The 16,107-nt window shown below is 36.7% G+C and overlaps 1 protein-coding gene and 1 long non-coding RNA gene across 3 annotated transcripts; both read left to right on the top strand.

Annotated features, from left to right (window-relative positions):
• Positions 1-8,979: 8,979 nt before the first annotated feature.
• Positions 8,980-11,754, top strand: LOC131596179 (protein ANTI-SILENCING 1-like). Of its 2 annotated transcripts, none has more exons than XM_058868764.1 (3): positions 8,980-9,532; positions 10,165-10,333; positions 11,622-11,754. In XM_058868764.1, exons 1-3 carry the CDS (start codon positions 9,176-9,178, stop codon positions 11,624-11,626), a joined length of 531 nt encoding a protein of 176 aa, XP_058724747.1. In that variant the 5' UTR covers positions 8,980-9,175; the 3' UTR covers positions 11,627-11,754. The 2 variants fall into 2 exon arrangements, with proteins under 2 accessions (XP_058724747.1, XP_058724746.1); XM_058868763.1 differs by lacking the exon at positions 11,622-11,754 and adding an exon at positions 10,454-10,926 and having other exon boundaries at positions 8,982-9,532.
• Positions 11,755-14,262: 2,508 nt separating this feature from the next.
• Positions 14,263-15,838, top strand: LOC131600426 (uncharacterized). Its single transcript, XR_009283138.1, has 3 exons — positions 14,263-14,735; positions 14,941-15,516; positions 15,603-15,838. It is a non-coding gene; the product is annotated as an uncharacterized LOC131600426 (long non-coding RNA).
• The last annotated feature ends 269 nt before the right edge of the window (positions 15,839-16,107 follow it).

Raw genomic sequence — 16,107 nt, 5'->3', positions numbered from 1 at the left:
GATTATTGTAAGCACTCTCTATGGAAGCGTGCCTATCAGAGATTAAACATATGTCAGGCTGGGGAGCAACATGTTCTCGGAGGTTCCTTAGAAAGAAACTCCAAGCCGCCGCAGTTTCACCTTCGACGATAGCAAACGCCACTGGAAATATGTTGCTGTTCCCGTCTTGTGCAACCGCCATGAGCATGGTTCCTTTGTATTTGCCGTATAACCATGTCCCATCAATTTGAAGTATGGGTTTACAGTGTGCAAAACCTCGGACGCAAGGTTTGAACGCCCAAAAAAGCCGATGGAATATTCCGTTTCCTTGGACAGGGTTTCCATCCGGTGCATGCGCGGGCAGTGTCTCTAGAATAGTAACAGTGCCAGGTGCGTAACTGTGTAGCGCATTGAGGTATCGGGGAAGAATTTTGTATGACTCCTCCCAGTTGCCGTAGACTGTCTCAATTGCCTTTGTTTTTGCAACCCACGCCTTTCTGTAAGATGGAGTGTAGTTGAAGGTTGTAACAATGTGTGATATTATATTTTTAACCTTCAGAGACGGATCAGAGCTTATGAGAGGCAAGATCTCCTGACATATAAGATCAGCACTGAGTTTTGTATGATCCTGGGAATTGTTAGGGTTGACACACGTGTGTTTCTGCGTAATCGACCCTATTTTCCATGCATTACTTCTCTTCCTATAAGAGGCCAACAGTCTGAACCCGCACTCTGGATTTTTACAAGTGATTACATACCGTTCCAGGTTTGAACGGTCTACCTCAAAATCAACGTTGTTCGCCATGTGCCATTTTTTTATTCTTCTCAGACATGCCTCCTTAGAAGGAAACTTGTCTCCTTCCTTTAATTCTTCGTCATTTTGTATGTAGGGTGTGAAAAAGATGTCAGATGATGGTTCGTCACCTTGGAGGTTCAAGTTACTCATATGTGCTGGAGGTGCGTACGCATGAGCTGGAGGCACCAACGTTTGCTGCTCGTCGTCGGATTCCTCGTTGACCATGTCGTCAAATTCAGTTTCCAGATCGTCTTCTTCCTCGTCAATGACGTCAACCTCGTCTTGCTCGTTAACTGGCGGGTCAATAACTTGTGACTGGACAACATTAGTTTCTTGTGTCTCAACCTGAAGAGTAACGTACAGTTCGATGGAATCCAACCCAGAGTATTCGTGGGTGGTAAACATATCTTGCAAGTCTTCGTCATTGGCAATCTCCATCTCGTAAAACTTGACGGTGTTGTCTTCATTGAAATTGGGACATTGGTAAAAAACGCTTGCAATAGGACCCATTGCAATCTTAGAGTATAGTCGCTGAATGAAGTACGAAAATGTTGCTCTTTTGCTCAACAACAATGGTACAACCTGAGTGTTTCTCATCACAAAACCGGCTATCTCATGAGAGTAGGTCTCACCGTTCAGATGGGCATGCACAAGGTACTGGGTTGATGAAGTCATTTTGACTGGGAAAGTGTTTGGGTGTTGTAAGCTCAAGTCAGATTGGATAAAATTGTTGGTGTGGGCTGTAACGTTTAGAAAATATTGGGTGGCCTTATAAATTGTGCTTCTTACATCCTTGCCAACAGTTAGACACGCTGATCTATGTCAAGTACCCCATCACGCGTCTGCATATGTCCTGAAACGATTCCTGATAAGATTCCTGCAACGATTCCTGAAAAGATTCCTGCAGCGATTCCCTCTAGACAAAGCATGCATGCAGCCCTACATCTAGCAGCTAGTTCTGAAATAAATATATATATATATATATATATATATATATATTTATTTATATTTATATATATATACATAAATATTTATTGATATTGACGTACTTATTTATTCATGTATATATATATAAATATTTATTTATAATTATATATTTATTTATTTATATATATATATCAATATTTATTTATATTTATATAATTATTTATGTATATATATAAATATTTATTTATGTATATATATAGTTATTTATTTATATATGTCATGTACCCCAGCATGCGTCTGCATATGTCCTGAAACGATTCCTGATAAGATTCCTGCAACGATTCCTGATAAGATTCCTGCAACGATTTCCCCTAGACAAAGCATGCATGCAGCCCTACATCTAGCAGCTAGTTCTGAAATATATATATATAGCATGCATGTGAGTATGAGCCTAGAGCTCAGGATGCAGAAATCTGGACGACAAAGTGCTGCTTAATCCGGTACAACATAATAGAAATGCATCAAAGTGACCGGGTGATGCTTCAATTTGGGATGCGCCAACGGATACCCGACCCTCCTGTTGACTTGGGAGTGTGGCACCTAAGAAGAGTGAACCATCAATGGACACACCAAAACTGGAAGGATTTTGCACCCGAGCATCGCCAAATGTGGAAGAACCGTCGGCAGTATGTCCTAAACTTCCCCGTTAGTGACCATGAAATGAAACCGTCTCCTGCGTACATGAGTTGGTATCGTACAGCCACAACCCCTAACCTGTTTCTTGCAGCTCCATTCTATTTGAATGATCCCCGTGCACAGAACTACATCTTGCCACAACAACAACAACCAGAAGAAGAACCACAACAACAACAACAAGAACAACAACAACTCCGGCAACAACAACGACTTCAGCAACGACAACAACAAAGCCTGCAACAACGCCAACAACAACTCCTACAACAGCAACGACAACAACAACTCCAGGAACAACAACAACCCCAGCAACAACAACAAAATATTTTCAGTACTCCATCCCGTTCCGCACGTAACATCCGCCAATCGAATATGTTCCAATCCCAATCTCAACCATTACAAGGGAATGAAGACCGCCATCCTTCCTCGGACCAATATCAGACCCACTCACAACCATTCGGATTTGCAACATTTGTTGGGTCCTCTAGGGGATTCGGCCAAAACCTAACTCCCGGTTCATCTAGCCTTCATCTTAGTCCCGACGATGGTCCTCATGGTGAATCCTCTTACCGTGGCGCCCCCTCCGGCTACGCAACACCTACAAACCAATTCGGCTTTAACCAAGGTAGTTCTAGTGCTGCGGGATGCTATGAACCGGAGGTCTTTTCCCACCCCACTCCACCACCACGAATAAACACATTTGAGGGAATGGGTAGCCGACTTTACAACAGCGGTTTTCCGGATAATTATGGGGGCGTCGACGAATTCATAGACAGCGATCCACGCGACATCCCAGTACCAGCCCCCGTGACACAAACCCAACAAGAAGCACAAAGGGGCAGGGGTAGGGGTAGAGCTAGGGCAAGAGTTGGTGTCAATATTCGCGGCGGAATCAACGATCGCGGTAAACGTCCAATTATAAGACCAGGTTGCGGAACGGATGGCTATCTTGGTGATGGACGTCATTGATCATGTTGTTGTATTTTTCATTAATCTTTGGTATCGTTTCTGAAATTAATTGTAACCTATGTTTAGTTTTTAAATTATGTTGTAATCGATGTTTAGTTCTTAAATTATATTTTAATCGATGTTACAATTTTGATTTTCGTTTCCTGCATTACATTTATAAGGCAAAAAAAATATTTTTCAAATTTAATTCTGTAAATATCGTAACAAATAAAATAAAAAAATATTTAAGTTTAATATATTCAACTAAAATGAAATAAAAAAAAATTGAAAAAAAAAATTAAAAAAAAAAAGCCCTAGAACTAAGGCGCCAAATGGTTTGGCTTCTAGGGCAAAAACCCTAGACTTATGCGCCATTCCATTTGGCGCAAACCTTTAGGATTTTAGGGCATGCCATTTCATTTGGCGCATGCTCCTACAATTTACACTAATACGCCATTTCGTTTGGCGCATTCAGTATACTGATATCCCAAACCTAGACAGTTTGGTAAATACCCTGAAAACATGGTTTTTTTCGTATTTTTTTTAACAAACCTGGTTATTTAAATTTTTTTTTCGTAAAATGACATAAAAGATATTTAATATATAATTATTTTATTTTAAATTAAAATAAATTATAAGGGTTAAAAATGGATTTTAATTGAAATAATAAGGATAAAAAAGGAAGAAAAAGTAATAAGCTATAAGACATAAGCTAAAACGCTATTTGAAATAGCGTCTGGAAAATAAGCTATAAGCTAGTAAAATAAGCTATAAGCTCGTGATGAAAAGACCGTTACCAAACGGGTCTAAATTATCATATGAGCTTATAAGACATAAGACATAAACTATAAGCTCGAAAACATGTCTTACCAAACAGAGCTTGTTTCTCCGACAAAGATTCAGATCAATGATCTTTTTTTAAGCTTCAATCTCTTTCTGAAACATATCAATTATCAGATTCATTGAGCATGGTAACGTCCAAAGTCACTCTATTTATCGTTCAACCACAAGTTGTTACTACAGCCGGTGAAGCTTCCAAAGTGTCGCCTCTTCATGCCTTTTCTCTGATGGAAGACGATTTAGTTTTTGTGGCATTTCCATATGACCATGTGCAACAAGATTCCTCTCCTCCAATAGTTGGTCAATATATGTTCCAAACTCTCCCATTCTTCAGATTTACACAACAACCTTGTTAGGGAGAACCATCGCACTGACCTCCTTTACAACATGTTTTACCAGAGCGTCAAATGCTCTAAAGCATTCAGTTGTTGCAAGCAAATCTTAGAATACATGGAGCCACAGACTTGTTGAACATCATCTGCAATGTATTACAGTAATATAACTCACAATTCTTGGCCAATGGAATTCTCGGGATTGAAGAGAATCTTAAATACTCCCCACCATGGGACAACACCGTATGAAAGGAAGCCTCCTAGAGGAATCGGGCCGCTACACCAGTGCCAGTTCTCTTGCCACAACTACACTATAGAGAGAGGTCTCGAGGTATCCAACTTGCATTCGACATAGGGGATATAGAACTACCCTGCCCGATTTTGAAGCAAGGTGTGGTAGCCATACTCCTCCTAAAGTTCTCCATCCTCATGTTCACCTACACATCACTTCCGAATAAGGGAAAAACATGGGATAAACGCTCCAGCTCCAAAGCATACAAAGTGCCTGTTATTTGTCTACATCTTTGACAATATAATTCTAAGGTCTATGGAGAAGCCTAAAAAACTACCAAGTTACGATGGAACGGAGATCTAGACAAACATGTAGAACATGTAGATAATAGGTTAAATTACTATCGCGCCCAATATGTAGTAACGTGCATGCTCTTCGCACTAACCCTGATGGAAGGATCTGAGTGACTCTTCACTACCCATTTCACCGCCAAGAACGTCAACGCATAACCATTTTCTTACTTAGCATATCACTTTAAAAATAAGGAAACCCTTTACGAGTACATTAATCGTTTCACAAAAGTAGGAGTAGCAGTAAGGGTTTGAATGACTGACTAAAATGATGGATGTTTAATAAGTCAGAGGGCTTGAGGGAGCCTTTAGTTTAAGTGGTCTGTTAAATATGGAACAACCCTATATTGATTACGAAGAATAGCTTCAGGATGAAGAGTGGGGAGGTAGAGGAGCAAGGAACTCCAAATACAGCCGGGCAACTAAAAGATACAACAACCACCATAGAGAAGACGGGGGTCACATACCTGGATTTAGGTTTTCCGCAAGAATATTTTAGTTATGTGTTTTAAACATATTTTAGTTATGTGTTTTAAACCAAATAAAAGTCACAAAAAATAAAATCAACTAGGATTAGAATTAAAATTAGGTTTAACTAATTGTTTTTTATTAACTAATTTAATTTAGTATAATTAGGATTTCAATTTGTTTAATTAGAATCTTAATTAGTTATAGCACATTTAATCATTTAATTAATTTAGAATTAGGATAAAATTAAAGTTAATAGTTATTTTAGACTTAGGCTTTCTCATTTATTTTTCAAGATCAAAATTCTCTCGATTCTTCTTCTCATCTCTAATTCCACTGAATGGCGCGTGTTTGTTTAAATTCGACCCTTTATTTAATTATTCATTTACTTTTAAATTCTAGAAATCGATGTATAGGTTACAAAAAGGGTATTTTTTTGTAATAGCGTAGATTTACATTCCCGCACTTTATTTTTCCGCAAACCTTATACTATTTAGATGTATGCTAAGTAGGGCGTGTATGGCAAGATAATTTAATCAACCGTTTGCTCACTAATTTCAAATATTAAATATCTGAATCTAACACACTCATTTTACTGTTCACACACTCACCTTTAGGGTTTCCCCTCTTAGTTGCCTTCTCGATTATAATAGTCAAGTCCCTCGAGCGTAGGGATGCCTTAGCATATGCTGCCTACGATACCAAATCATCATAGTCCTTTCGGAATAAAGATCAGGGTTCCTCGATGACCCTCGATGTTGCCTACGAATACATGATCTAGTCCCTCAACTGTTGCCTACGAAAAGATGGTTGTCCCTTTGAATTTGCTAAAGGTACCTCTACCATGTTGTCTTCAACGACCATCGATGACCCTTCGATGTCCCTTAAAAACGTCCAATAGATAGGACTACCTGCCCACAAATGGTATGGTTAGTCATATTCCTTCAAAAAGTATAAAAGTATAGGAAAGACTAAACTTTAGGGTAAGTGGCTCTTAGATTGCTTGCTCAATGAAAACGCTTTTCACACCACTCATTTTCAAACAAAATTTCAAAAATACTTCGCATACATCCTTGAGGACTGATACAAGGATCATTGCGAAGTCCCTCCTTCTATTGGCACCTTTTCTCAAAACACACACACACACAATCCCTTTTCAAGTTTTTCAAACAAAACAAAACGAGCTAAGCAAACTAAGAGCCCGTAGATAACTACGGATGAAAAGGGTGCTAACACCTTCCCTTTTCATAACTTACCCCCGAACTCAAACTCTTTTTAGGTCTTTCCTGTACTTTTATACCTTTCCTAAAATTGGACAAAATAAAAGTCGGTGGCGACTCTTGCTCACCGCAACATTTGTTTGCGAAATAAAAATAAAAGTCAGTTCTCCCATCGTATTACAATTGGCAAGCAACAGAATCCTGCAACCCTGAGAACCAGGGGTTGATCCCCAGCGCCCACACCATATTTTTGGCAATTTTCCAGCTTTTCTTTTTTATTCTAATTAATAATTAACCTTATAATTAATAACTAACCATTGAATTAATCTCTAATAAATTACATTAGGAAGTAATTAGCATAATTAGCTTTTTTTTTTTGTTTTTTTAGAAAACAATTTTTTTAATTAATTAGGCATTAGTCTTTTAATCATTTAATTTAGCATTTGAATAATTAATTTAAATTAGGTTTAATTTTTAATTTAATTTTTAACTAGGTTGCAAAGTAGATTTTAAAACCTAAACCTTGATTTTCAAATCTTCTCTTCTCACCTCCGATTCCCGATTTTCTGATTTTTACCGCTTAATTATTTTATGTATTTGACTTCAAGGATGTAATATTTTTTTAGCTTTATTTCCCGCATTGGTCTTTTATCATGTATTTGCTAAAGGATGTAATAGTTTAACATATGGTTTTAATTTCCGCACTCCCGATTTTATTGTAACCCCCTCCCGGAAGCCCTGTAATAGCTAGGATCTTTACTTTTTTGCCCTTTATTTTTCTGTATTATATTATATGCCTGCGTGTGTTAGTAATTTAGGGCGTGAAAGAACTTAAAATTTGATTTAGATCACTAACTGAAAAGATAAAATATTCTGAAAACAAACACTAATTCACACTTGCACCCTAGGGTACGCCCCTCTTGGTTGCCTTACGAACGAATAATGGTCGTGTCCCTCGAATATAGAGGTACCAATAGCAAACGTCCCTCGATCTAAAAATCATCAAAGATCATGGTCCCTCGATGACCCCAATGTTGCCTACGAAGACATGATCATGTCCCTCGAACTGTTGCCTACGAAAAGATGATTGTCCCTTTCGAATTTGCTAAAGGTACCTCTACCATGTTGCCTTCAATGATCATCGATGACCCTTCGACGTCCCTTAAAAACGTCCAATAGATAGAAATGGTATGGTTAGTCCTATCTCTTAAAAGTAGAAAGTATAGGAAAGACTAAACGTAGGGTAAGTGGCCCTTAGTTTGCTTGCTCAACAAAAATAAACTTTCTTTTCTCTCCATTTGCTTTTTCAAACAAAATTTCAAAAATACTACGCATACATCCTTGAGGACCGACACAAGGATCATTGCGAAGTCTTGCCTTACTATTGGTACCTTTTCTCAAAACACACACACACTATGCTTTTCAAACAAAACAAAACGAGCTAAGCAAACTAAGAGCCCGTAGATAATTACGGATGAAAAGAGTGCTAACACCTTCCATTTTCATAACTTACCCCCCGAACTCAAGCTCTTTTTAGGTCTTTTCTGTACTTTTATATCTTTCCTAAAAATTGGACAAAATAAAAGTTGGTGGCGGCTCTTGCTCACCGCAACATTGTTTGCTAAAATAAAAGTCAGTTCTCCCACCGAGTTACATTTACCAATTAAAAAAATGCATTTAAAGCACCTATTCCAAAAGATGATAACATCCCATTAAAAGCTTCAACATCCCCAAATTCGATGGACGAGTATGAGCACACATTACAAACCATCATCCTAACTATGCGGTCCACGCCCTATTTCTTTCTTTTAGTTGCTAAACGTGATCCACGCTTTACTCCTCATTTTCAATTGCCATCCGCTTAACTTATTTAGGAAGAAAAACACACAATTTCTCAAGTATTCAGATTATCATTCATAAATCATTTTTCACTCTGATACTGATTTGATCATTAGTGTTAACCTTACAAGCCAACAATCTCTCCACCTTAGTAGAAGCTTAAGATTACTGTAGTAAATCCTACTCATTCTTTCACTAATCAATTATGATTCCTCTAACCGAACAAATATAAAAATCAATTTTAAAATAAAAAATACAATTATTTTTATTTCAAAGAAAATAAAAATATCAAAAACAATTCTACTTTTTAAATATTAGACCTCTAAAAACATAAGTTTTGCAAATTCCACCTTCACCTTTATCTCTTTCGTTATCAAATAAAACACATTTTATTTCGCATAACATGCATCCGGCGCATCCGTCGGAAAAAAAAAGCATCCGGCGCATCCGTTGAAAAAAAAATGCATCATATATATAAATCAATAGCATAGGTCTTAGGACTCCACTTCATTTCATTTCCATTCCCCTCTCAATCTAACTCTCACTCTTCCATGGCCAAATTCGAATCTACCCCCACAGAAACCCTAGAATTCAAATGGGGAAAAAAGCGAGGAAAAGGTGGGAAAAAACGAGACACACAGTTCTACGAATCATTCACCTTAGACGGTGAAGATTACGCTCTCTTCGACACCGTTTATCTTCAAAACCAAACGCACCCCGAACCTCACATTGGTAAAATCATCAAGATATGGGAAACTCCTACTCGTGAAAAAGCTAGGAAAGTTAAGGTTCAGTGGTTCTTTCGTCCTCGCGAGATCTCCAAGTTTTTGATCGGGATTCAGATTTACTATAATGAAGTGTTCTTAGCTTGTGGCGATGGCACTGGTCTTTCCAATATCAATCCTCTGGTAATTTAACTTTTATTAATGCAATTTAGTTGAATGGATGTTTATGCGGGCTCTACCACTTTGAAATAGTACCACTAGATATTTGTTAGATTTATGCAGTTTAGGGGGGATTTAGTGGGATTCATGTGAAATTTAATCAATTATATGGTGAGGGTTGGAAAGAGATTGTTAGAGACAGGGTTTTAAAAAATGATCGCGGTTGCGGAAAGGCTTTCGCGGTTCTGGTCGGTACAGGTGTCGGAATAGTGATTGCGATTGTTGCAGTGTGAATTAATCACAATTTTTCTTTAATATAAAAATGGTGATAATGTTATCGGTACTGGCACCTGTCGAAACTGATTTGTCGCGGCTGTTTTCGCGGTCGTGGATTGTTTTTTAAAACCCTGGACTAGAGTGTGTGTTGGTAGAACTCCTTAAGTGGGTATGTTGATCTCTTACCAGTGTGTTGCTTTTATTCTTTATTTTGAGTGCGCATGTTTGGTTTTGCGGTGAAAAAAAATTGATTTTGAGGGAATTGATTCTGGTTAATAGTGAGTTGAATGTAAAGTTATTCAATTTTGAGTTGTTTGGATAGGAGCAGAACATCAATTTGTAACCCTAATTTAATTGGCTGTTATTGTATGGTGTATCAGGAGTCTATCGCTGGGAAATGCAATCTTGTTTGCATTTCTAAGGATGCTAGGAATCCACAGCCATCAGATGAAGCAGTACAGAATGCTGACTTTGTGTTTTATCGCTACTTTGATGTTGGGAAGCGTAAAATAGTGGAGGAGATAGATGACAAGATTATCGGAGTTGAAGGTATGCGGGACTGATACTAGCTAATGTGTTTGAATATGTCGGACTAGTCAGTAGTAGTCACTTTTTTTCTTTGATTTATTCAAAGTCTTATGGTTTGTTTTTTTCTCAAATTGATTGCAGTTAAAAACATATTTAACAAAATGGCATAGTCAAAACGCTTGTTGCTGCTGTAAAACATTATTTATACAAGAAAGGAGTTGGCGGGGAATGCCATGATGAAAGTAGTGAAGTTGCTTTTCTAAGTTATAAAAATAGCAGTAGTTAAATGGTAGCCAACAAATATTTGATACATTAGTTATAGAAAGGGAATGTTAATTTACTTGGAGTAATAAATAACTTGGAGGAAAAACCTACTTTTAAGAAAAAATCTTGGAGGTTCAATTATTTTTTGTATCGCTGAGGAAGTTTCTTAGGCGGGTTTAGAAATTTGGTGTTTTGTGGTATGTAATTATGAATTTGGTGCCATTGCATTAAATTTAGTTTCACTGCCCTGATGTGTTTATTTATGTCAGATTGATGGTATACATAGCTTCAAATGCATGATATGAGTTTTGGATTTCTTTCAAGGACAATAATGGCATGATTATTTATGATGTAGGTCATACTTTTGTTATTTTTAAATGAAAGCAAGAAATGAAAATATGTTATTAGCAAATAATTGAGGTCTATTTATTTATGTGAAATTGATGCTATTTCTATACTGTCATTTGGTTCCTGCTTGGTTAGCACCTATTAAATTATGGATAGTTTTGTGTACTCAAATATAGTGTCTTTTGCGTACCCAAATTCCCTGCACCTATGTAGATCATGCAGTCTCACGGTCCTTTGGACGAAGATTGGATATAACTTGTGGATTTAAACTCAACAAATAGGCCTTTAAATGCAACAAATTGGCTTTTAATTGATCCACAGTCGTTTAATTTGCAATTTCAGGGAATACATTCCCATTTTTTACAGCTCTGATCGTTGTCATGGTTAGGAAATCTGATACATATGTATTGGGGTCTGTTTTATTGTACCTCATATTCTGCCGCGTTCTTAGGATGGCATGTTATGCACCCTTTTACCAAGTTTCAATACTGTCATGCTGATAGCTTTTGTGTATCAACTAAATTCAGATTGATGATATATACTTTTTAGTTTCAAACGAATGATTAGAGTTTGGATCTGTGTCAAGGACACAGCATGATTATTTATGATGTGCAAGTCAACCTTTGAATATATTTAAGGTTAAGCTAGTGAAAGCTTGTAATTAGTATATAAATTAAGGATTGTTTATTTGTGTCAGATTGATTGTGTACACAGAGCTTCAAATGCCGTGTAGAGGAGATTCAAGCTTATTTTCAACAACTTGGTAGAAGGAGATTCAACAAATGATGAGTTTACCACACGAAAGAAAAAAAAATGAAGAATGTTTGTTGTTTATTCATTGAATTATTTAAGTTGAATTGGCATATTTGTTAGTAGTCCATGTAGGATAATAGTACTTTCTATGGGAATTTACACAATCCTTACAACCAGGATTTGTTCTCAAGCTCGTGATGATGGCCGTTTTGACCTATTGGCTGTTAGAATTGTGATGGTTTGCTTCGGCTGAGGATGGTATGGCATGTAAACCATGACCATGTTTCTCACTCTTCCTTGCTTTATCTACATGCAAATCATCTTCAACTGATGTAACAACAGCTTGTTGTCCAAAAGGACCGGGAACAATGGTTTTGTTCCCTTTTTATGCTCATCGATACGTATGATATCTGAGGATGATTTGGCTTCCAAACCATGGCCGAGTTTCTCTTTCTTACTTGTTTCATCTACATGCACATCATCTTCAACTGATATAACTACTGCTTGTTTTCCAAAAGGACCAGGAGTAATGGTTTTCTTACCCTTTTTGTGCTCATCGATATGTATGACGTCGGTTTCTTGTATCTTCTCATTCCTCTTCTTAAAGAAGCAGAATAGTGCAAAAGTAAGCAAAGAAAGAAAGACAAGACCTCCAGCACAAACAACCACAACTACTAGGACGATGGGTTGAACTGAGGCCATCTTTGTTCTTCTGTTGTGTCAATCAATTGATGATGTTATCAAAATGTTGGTTTTCTGTGTGGATGCTGTGGTTTAGACGCCCTTTTGAAATGTGTATTTATAGGAAATACTGGATATGCAAACATTTATTTTAGTAACTTGACTCTCGTGCTAAGTTTCAGAAGGGTTGTTTGCAGTGAAAAACACTTCTCTTCATGCTTCCTTGGTTGATTTTGCTTGTTGATCTGTTTTTTTTGTTTTTGTTTAAAAAGTTTGTAGGATCTTTTGTGTAAACGATGTTGGATTTTTTTCCCCTCAATTTATTCCCCATTCCCAATTTCCGCCACGGAGGGATATTTCCTACATCTCCATTCTCACAGATTCTCACAATGAACAAAGAGAGTGGTTGTTATAGTGGTGAAGAGAACAGAGAAGATGATGAATGGATGAGACAAAGATAATTGAGAAAAGAAAATAAGGAGACAGTGTGTACATTTTATGTATTGGGTGTAATTTCTAGAGTTAAGTACTTGGGTAGTACAACAATACATTATATAAAATGTAAAAGTTAAATAATATGGTCGGAGTCGGGGAATTCACGGAGCGGAGGGTATTCTCCCAATCCCCACCCCAAAGTGTCATTGGGGGAACTTTTCACTAATCCCCGTCCCTGTGGGGAAAAAAATCTCCAACTTCAGTGCTCCAAACAGAGAATTTCCACAAAGATCTCCATTGACAGATGCAAATTGACATCCCTAATTGCTGTGGTATACTATCGTACAAGTTAGAATTATTCTACAATTTTTTTTTTGACAGTGAAATCATGACAATTTTTGACCAAATAAAAAAACTGTAGAATTAATAAATGAGTACTACTAAATGGTTTTGAAACCTCCTTTAATTGAAACTAAACACACAATATTTCTTCGTTTCATCTTTTGCCATGGAATCACATCTCAAAATATTCAATCCTTCCTCTTTGAAAAATACCCAGAATCTCTTTAACTCTTATTCCTTTAGCTTGGTTCATCGCATTCGAATTAAGATGGCCAATATGGATAAGGTGGAGTTGGTGCATACTTATAAAGAGTTGAATGGTTGTGCTCATGTGTTAGGGAAAGCTGGAAAGCGATTGAAGGGTGGCATGATAGTTTATCAACATATTCCCTCTTGTTTGTTCCATTGTTTTGATGGAGTCTCTTCCTCTAGAGTTGTTGCTTTGTAGTTGTCTTTCATTTTATAAATTTTTTTTAAGCATTATAATATAGTATGTAATCATAGATTCTACTCATATTTCCATTGTATCATCAGTTAGTTTGTCATTCAATTGAATTGAAGTAGTTATATGTTGTCGATGGAGGAACCTTAATGCCCATGACATACAATATAAGTGTTTATCACGTATTTAACATCAATACTTTTAAGGGACTACTTTGTACATTCTATGGGGTGCTAGCTCATGCTAGTGAAAAATCATAAATTCTCTTCAAATTTTGATATGCATTTTCGAATAGAATACACACCTCAACACTTCTTAAGTGAGACACTCATATTTTCTCCAAAACATAGTCGAAACCTCAACACTTCTTAAGTGAGCTACTCATATTTTCTCCAAAACATAACCGAGAGATGCATATTCGTATTAATGTTAAGGTGACTCAGTAAGTGCACTTCCTTCTTCTTCATTTTTAAACGTTTAAAACACCGACAAAACACCAAAAGAGCCCGTGAGAAAAATGAAACTAGGTAATTTTTAAATCTTGAGCACTACTTATACCTCGTTACATTCAATCTTAGTATGTAGTTTATTGAACCATGCATTAACAACTTTTTGATGATTAGTGCATAGGACTTGTCGGGTTTATGAGTTTCATATTATTTTTGCGTTTTTGGTTTTACAGAAATGCATCTCCGAATTTTTTTAATTTTTTATTTTTCCAAATTATGGAAATACACTTCCGTAATTTCTATCCATTTCCGTAATTTCTATCCACAAATAAAAATGTTTGTTTTGGCATGTCTTTCATATGGGTTTGACTTATTTGACTATGATATGATTTTCTAATTTTACTATAAGTGTAATGGCTGAAAACAAAGACAAATTGAGATATGATTGAGTGGCTTAACATGCATCGGTTTACAGACAGAGGGCCAAAACCTCGCGACCACCAATTGGTGCGACTTAATTTCATCCATAAGCATTGATTTTCCGAGATCACGTGTCTCCATCATCGTCTTCTAGGAGGCACATTTTCCACGAAGCCAACAGGAGGAACCTGCTGCTGCGGTTCTTGATAGTTTTCTTGGAGGCCCTTATGATATCTCTCCATTTCCTCTTTATACAAAGCATGCTACTAAACATGTGTGGGAAGGAGAGGTGAGATAAATATTTAATTAATCTTGTATTATATTCGTTTTATACTAATTGAATCGATTCATATTGTTCTATTTTTTTTACAACTCCACGACATTGTAAAAAATACCAACCACGACGGGAAGATTTTGAATTTGCCACAAAATGAAGAGGTATGGTTTCATGATGTATGTCAATTATCTAAGCTGTAAGGTTTATGTGTGACTAGGTATAAGACCATTAACCATGACACAGTGGCAGCTTTTGTGGAGAGTTGAGACTCGGAGACGTCATATTTTTATATTCCAATTGGTGAGATGTCCATCACCCTTGATGATATCTCATGACTCCTATATCTCCTGACCAGGGGAATATTACTAAACCACTCCAAAATGTCTGTACTTGATGTAATGAATACGATGGTGAATTATTTGGGAGCTGATATAAATGAATCCCAAATTGAGAATGATACCACAAGAGGAGCTCATGCTATATTTTCATATTTGGAGATTTGTACAAATATCACCTGGTTGCAACAATGGAGGTCAAAGGTGACGACGGACAAATTTTGTACCATAGACAATGTGCATTGAGGTCATACCTCATGTACTTGGTTGGCACACCCATATTTGTAGACAAAAGTGCAAGCTACGTCAATATAGTATGCCTGACATACTTCATTGACTTAGAGCAGATCCACGAGTACAATAAGGGAGTCGTGTGTTTATTTTATCAGTACTCCAAATTAGGTTAAGCTTGTCTTTGGAAGACAATACAGTTGACAGGAAGCTGGACACTTTTTACGGTAATATATTTTCACCTTTGTTGTTGCTAATATTACATAACATTTGTGCTACACTATTACTAATATTTTATCTGAATCATTTTCAGTCATGGAACCTCTCTCACTTTCTTTCATATCCGGTTAGGCACTTGACAATAACTAAACTTAGAATTGGACACATGATTGCTCTTGTGTCCCACTCAGAGAGAATCATGCAATAGATCCATTTAAGGTATTTATTGACAACATTGCAGCAGATGACTTAGGGTCTGTTTGTTTGGGGGTAAATGGAGGGGAGGGGTAGGAATGTTTAATAGTTTATGTGTTTGTTTCAAATTTTAAGAGGGGGAGGGGAGATAGATGGATGTGACCAAATTCCCTCCTGAGCCACTTTTTGTTTTCCCCGATTTGGGGGGATTCGGAGGGGGAGGGGAGGTGCTCCATTTTAATTATAATTATATTTAAATATTTACCTTTTTTATAATTATAATTAAATTTAATATTTTTTATTTTAAATTACTTTTTAGTTATTGTAATATTTTTGTTTCTAATTATTTTGTTAGATTTTATTGCATTCGATAATCTTTTTAAAATTATATATTATAACCGTTA

The sequence above is a fragment of the Vicia villosa genome, linkage group LG4 (assembly GCF_029867415.1).
Source record: "Vicia villosa cultivar HV-30 ecotype Madison, WI linkage group LG4, Vvil1.0, whole genome shotgun sequence".
Taxonomy (NCBI): domain Eukaryota; kingdom Viridiplantae; phylum Streptophyta; class Magnoliopsida; order Fabales; family Fabaceae; genus Vicia; species Vicia villosa.
The sequence above is the reverse complement of the archived record's forward strand: the minus strand, read 5'-3'. Positions and strand labels throughout refer to the sequence as shown.

Bases quoted from the DNA above. Each gene is read 5' to 3' on its own strand.
- LOC131596179 (XM_058868763.1), top strand. From the start codon at position 9,176: ATGGCCAAATTCGAATCTACCCCCACAGAAACCCTAGAATTCAAATGG. The intron at 9,533-10,164 runs GTAATTTAACTT...ATGGTGTATCAG, and splicing joins TTTCCAATATCAATCCTCTG to GAGTCTATCGCTGGGAAATG. The intron at 10,334-10,453 runs GTATGCGGGACT...AATTGATTGCAG, and splicing joins CAAGATTATCGGAGTTGAAG to TTAAAAACATATTTAACAAA.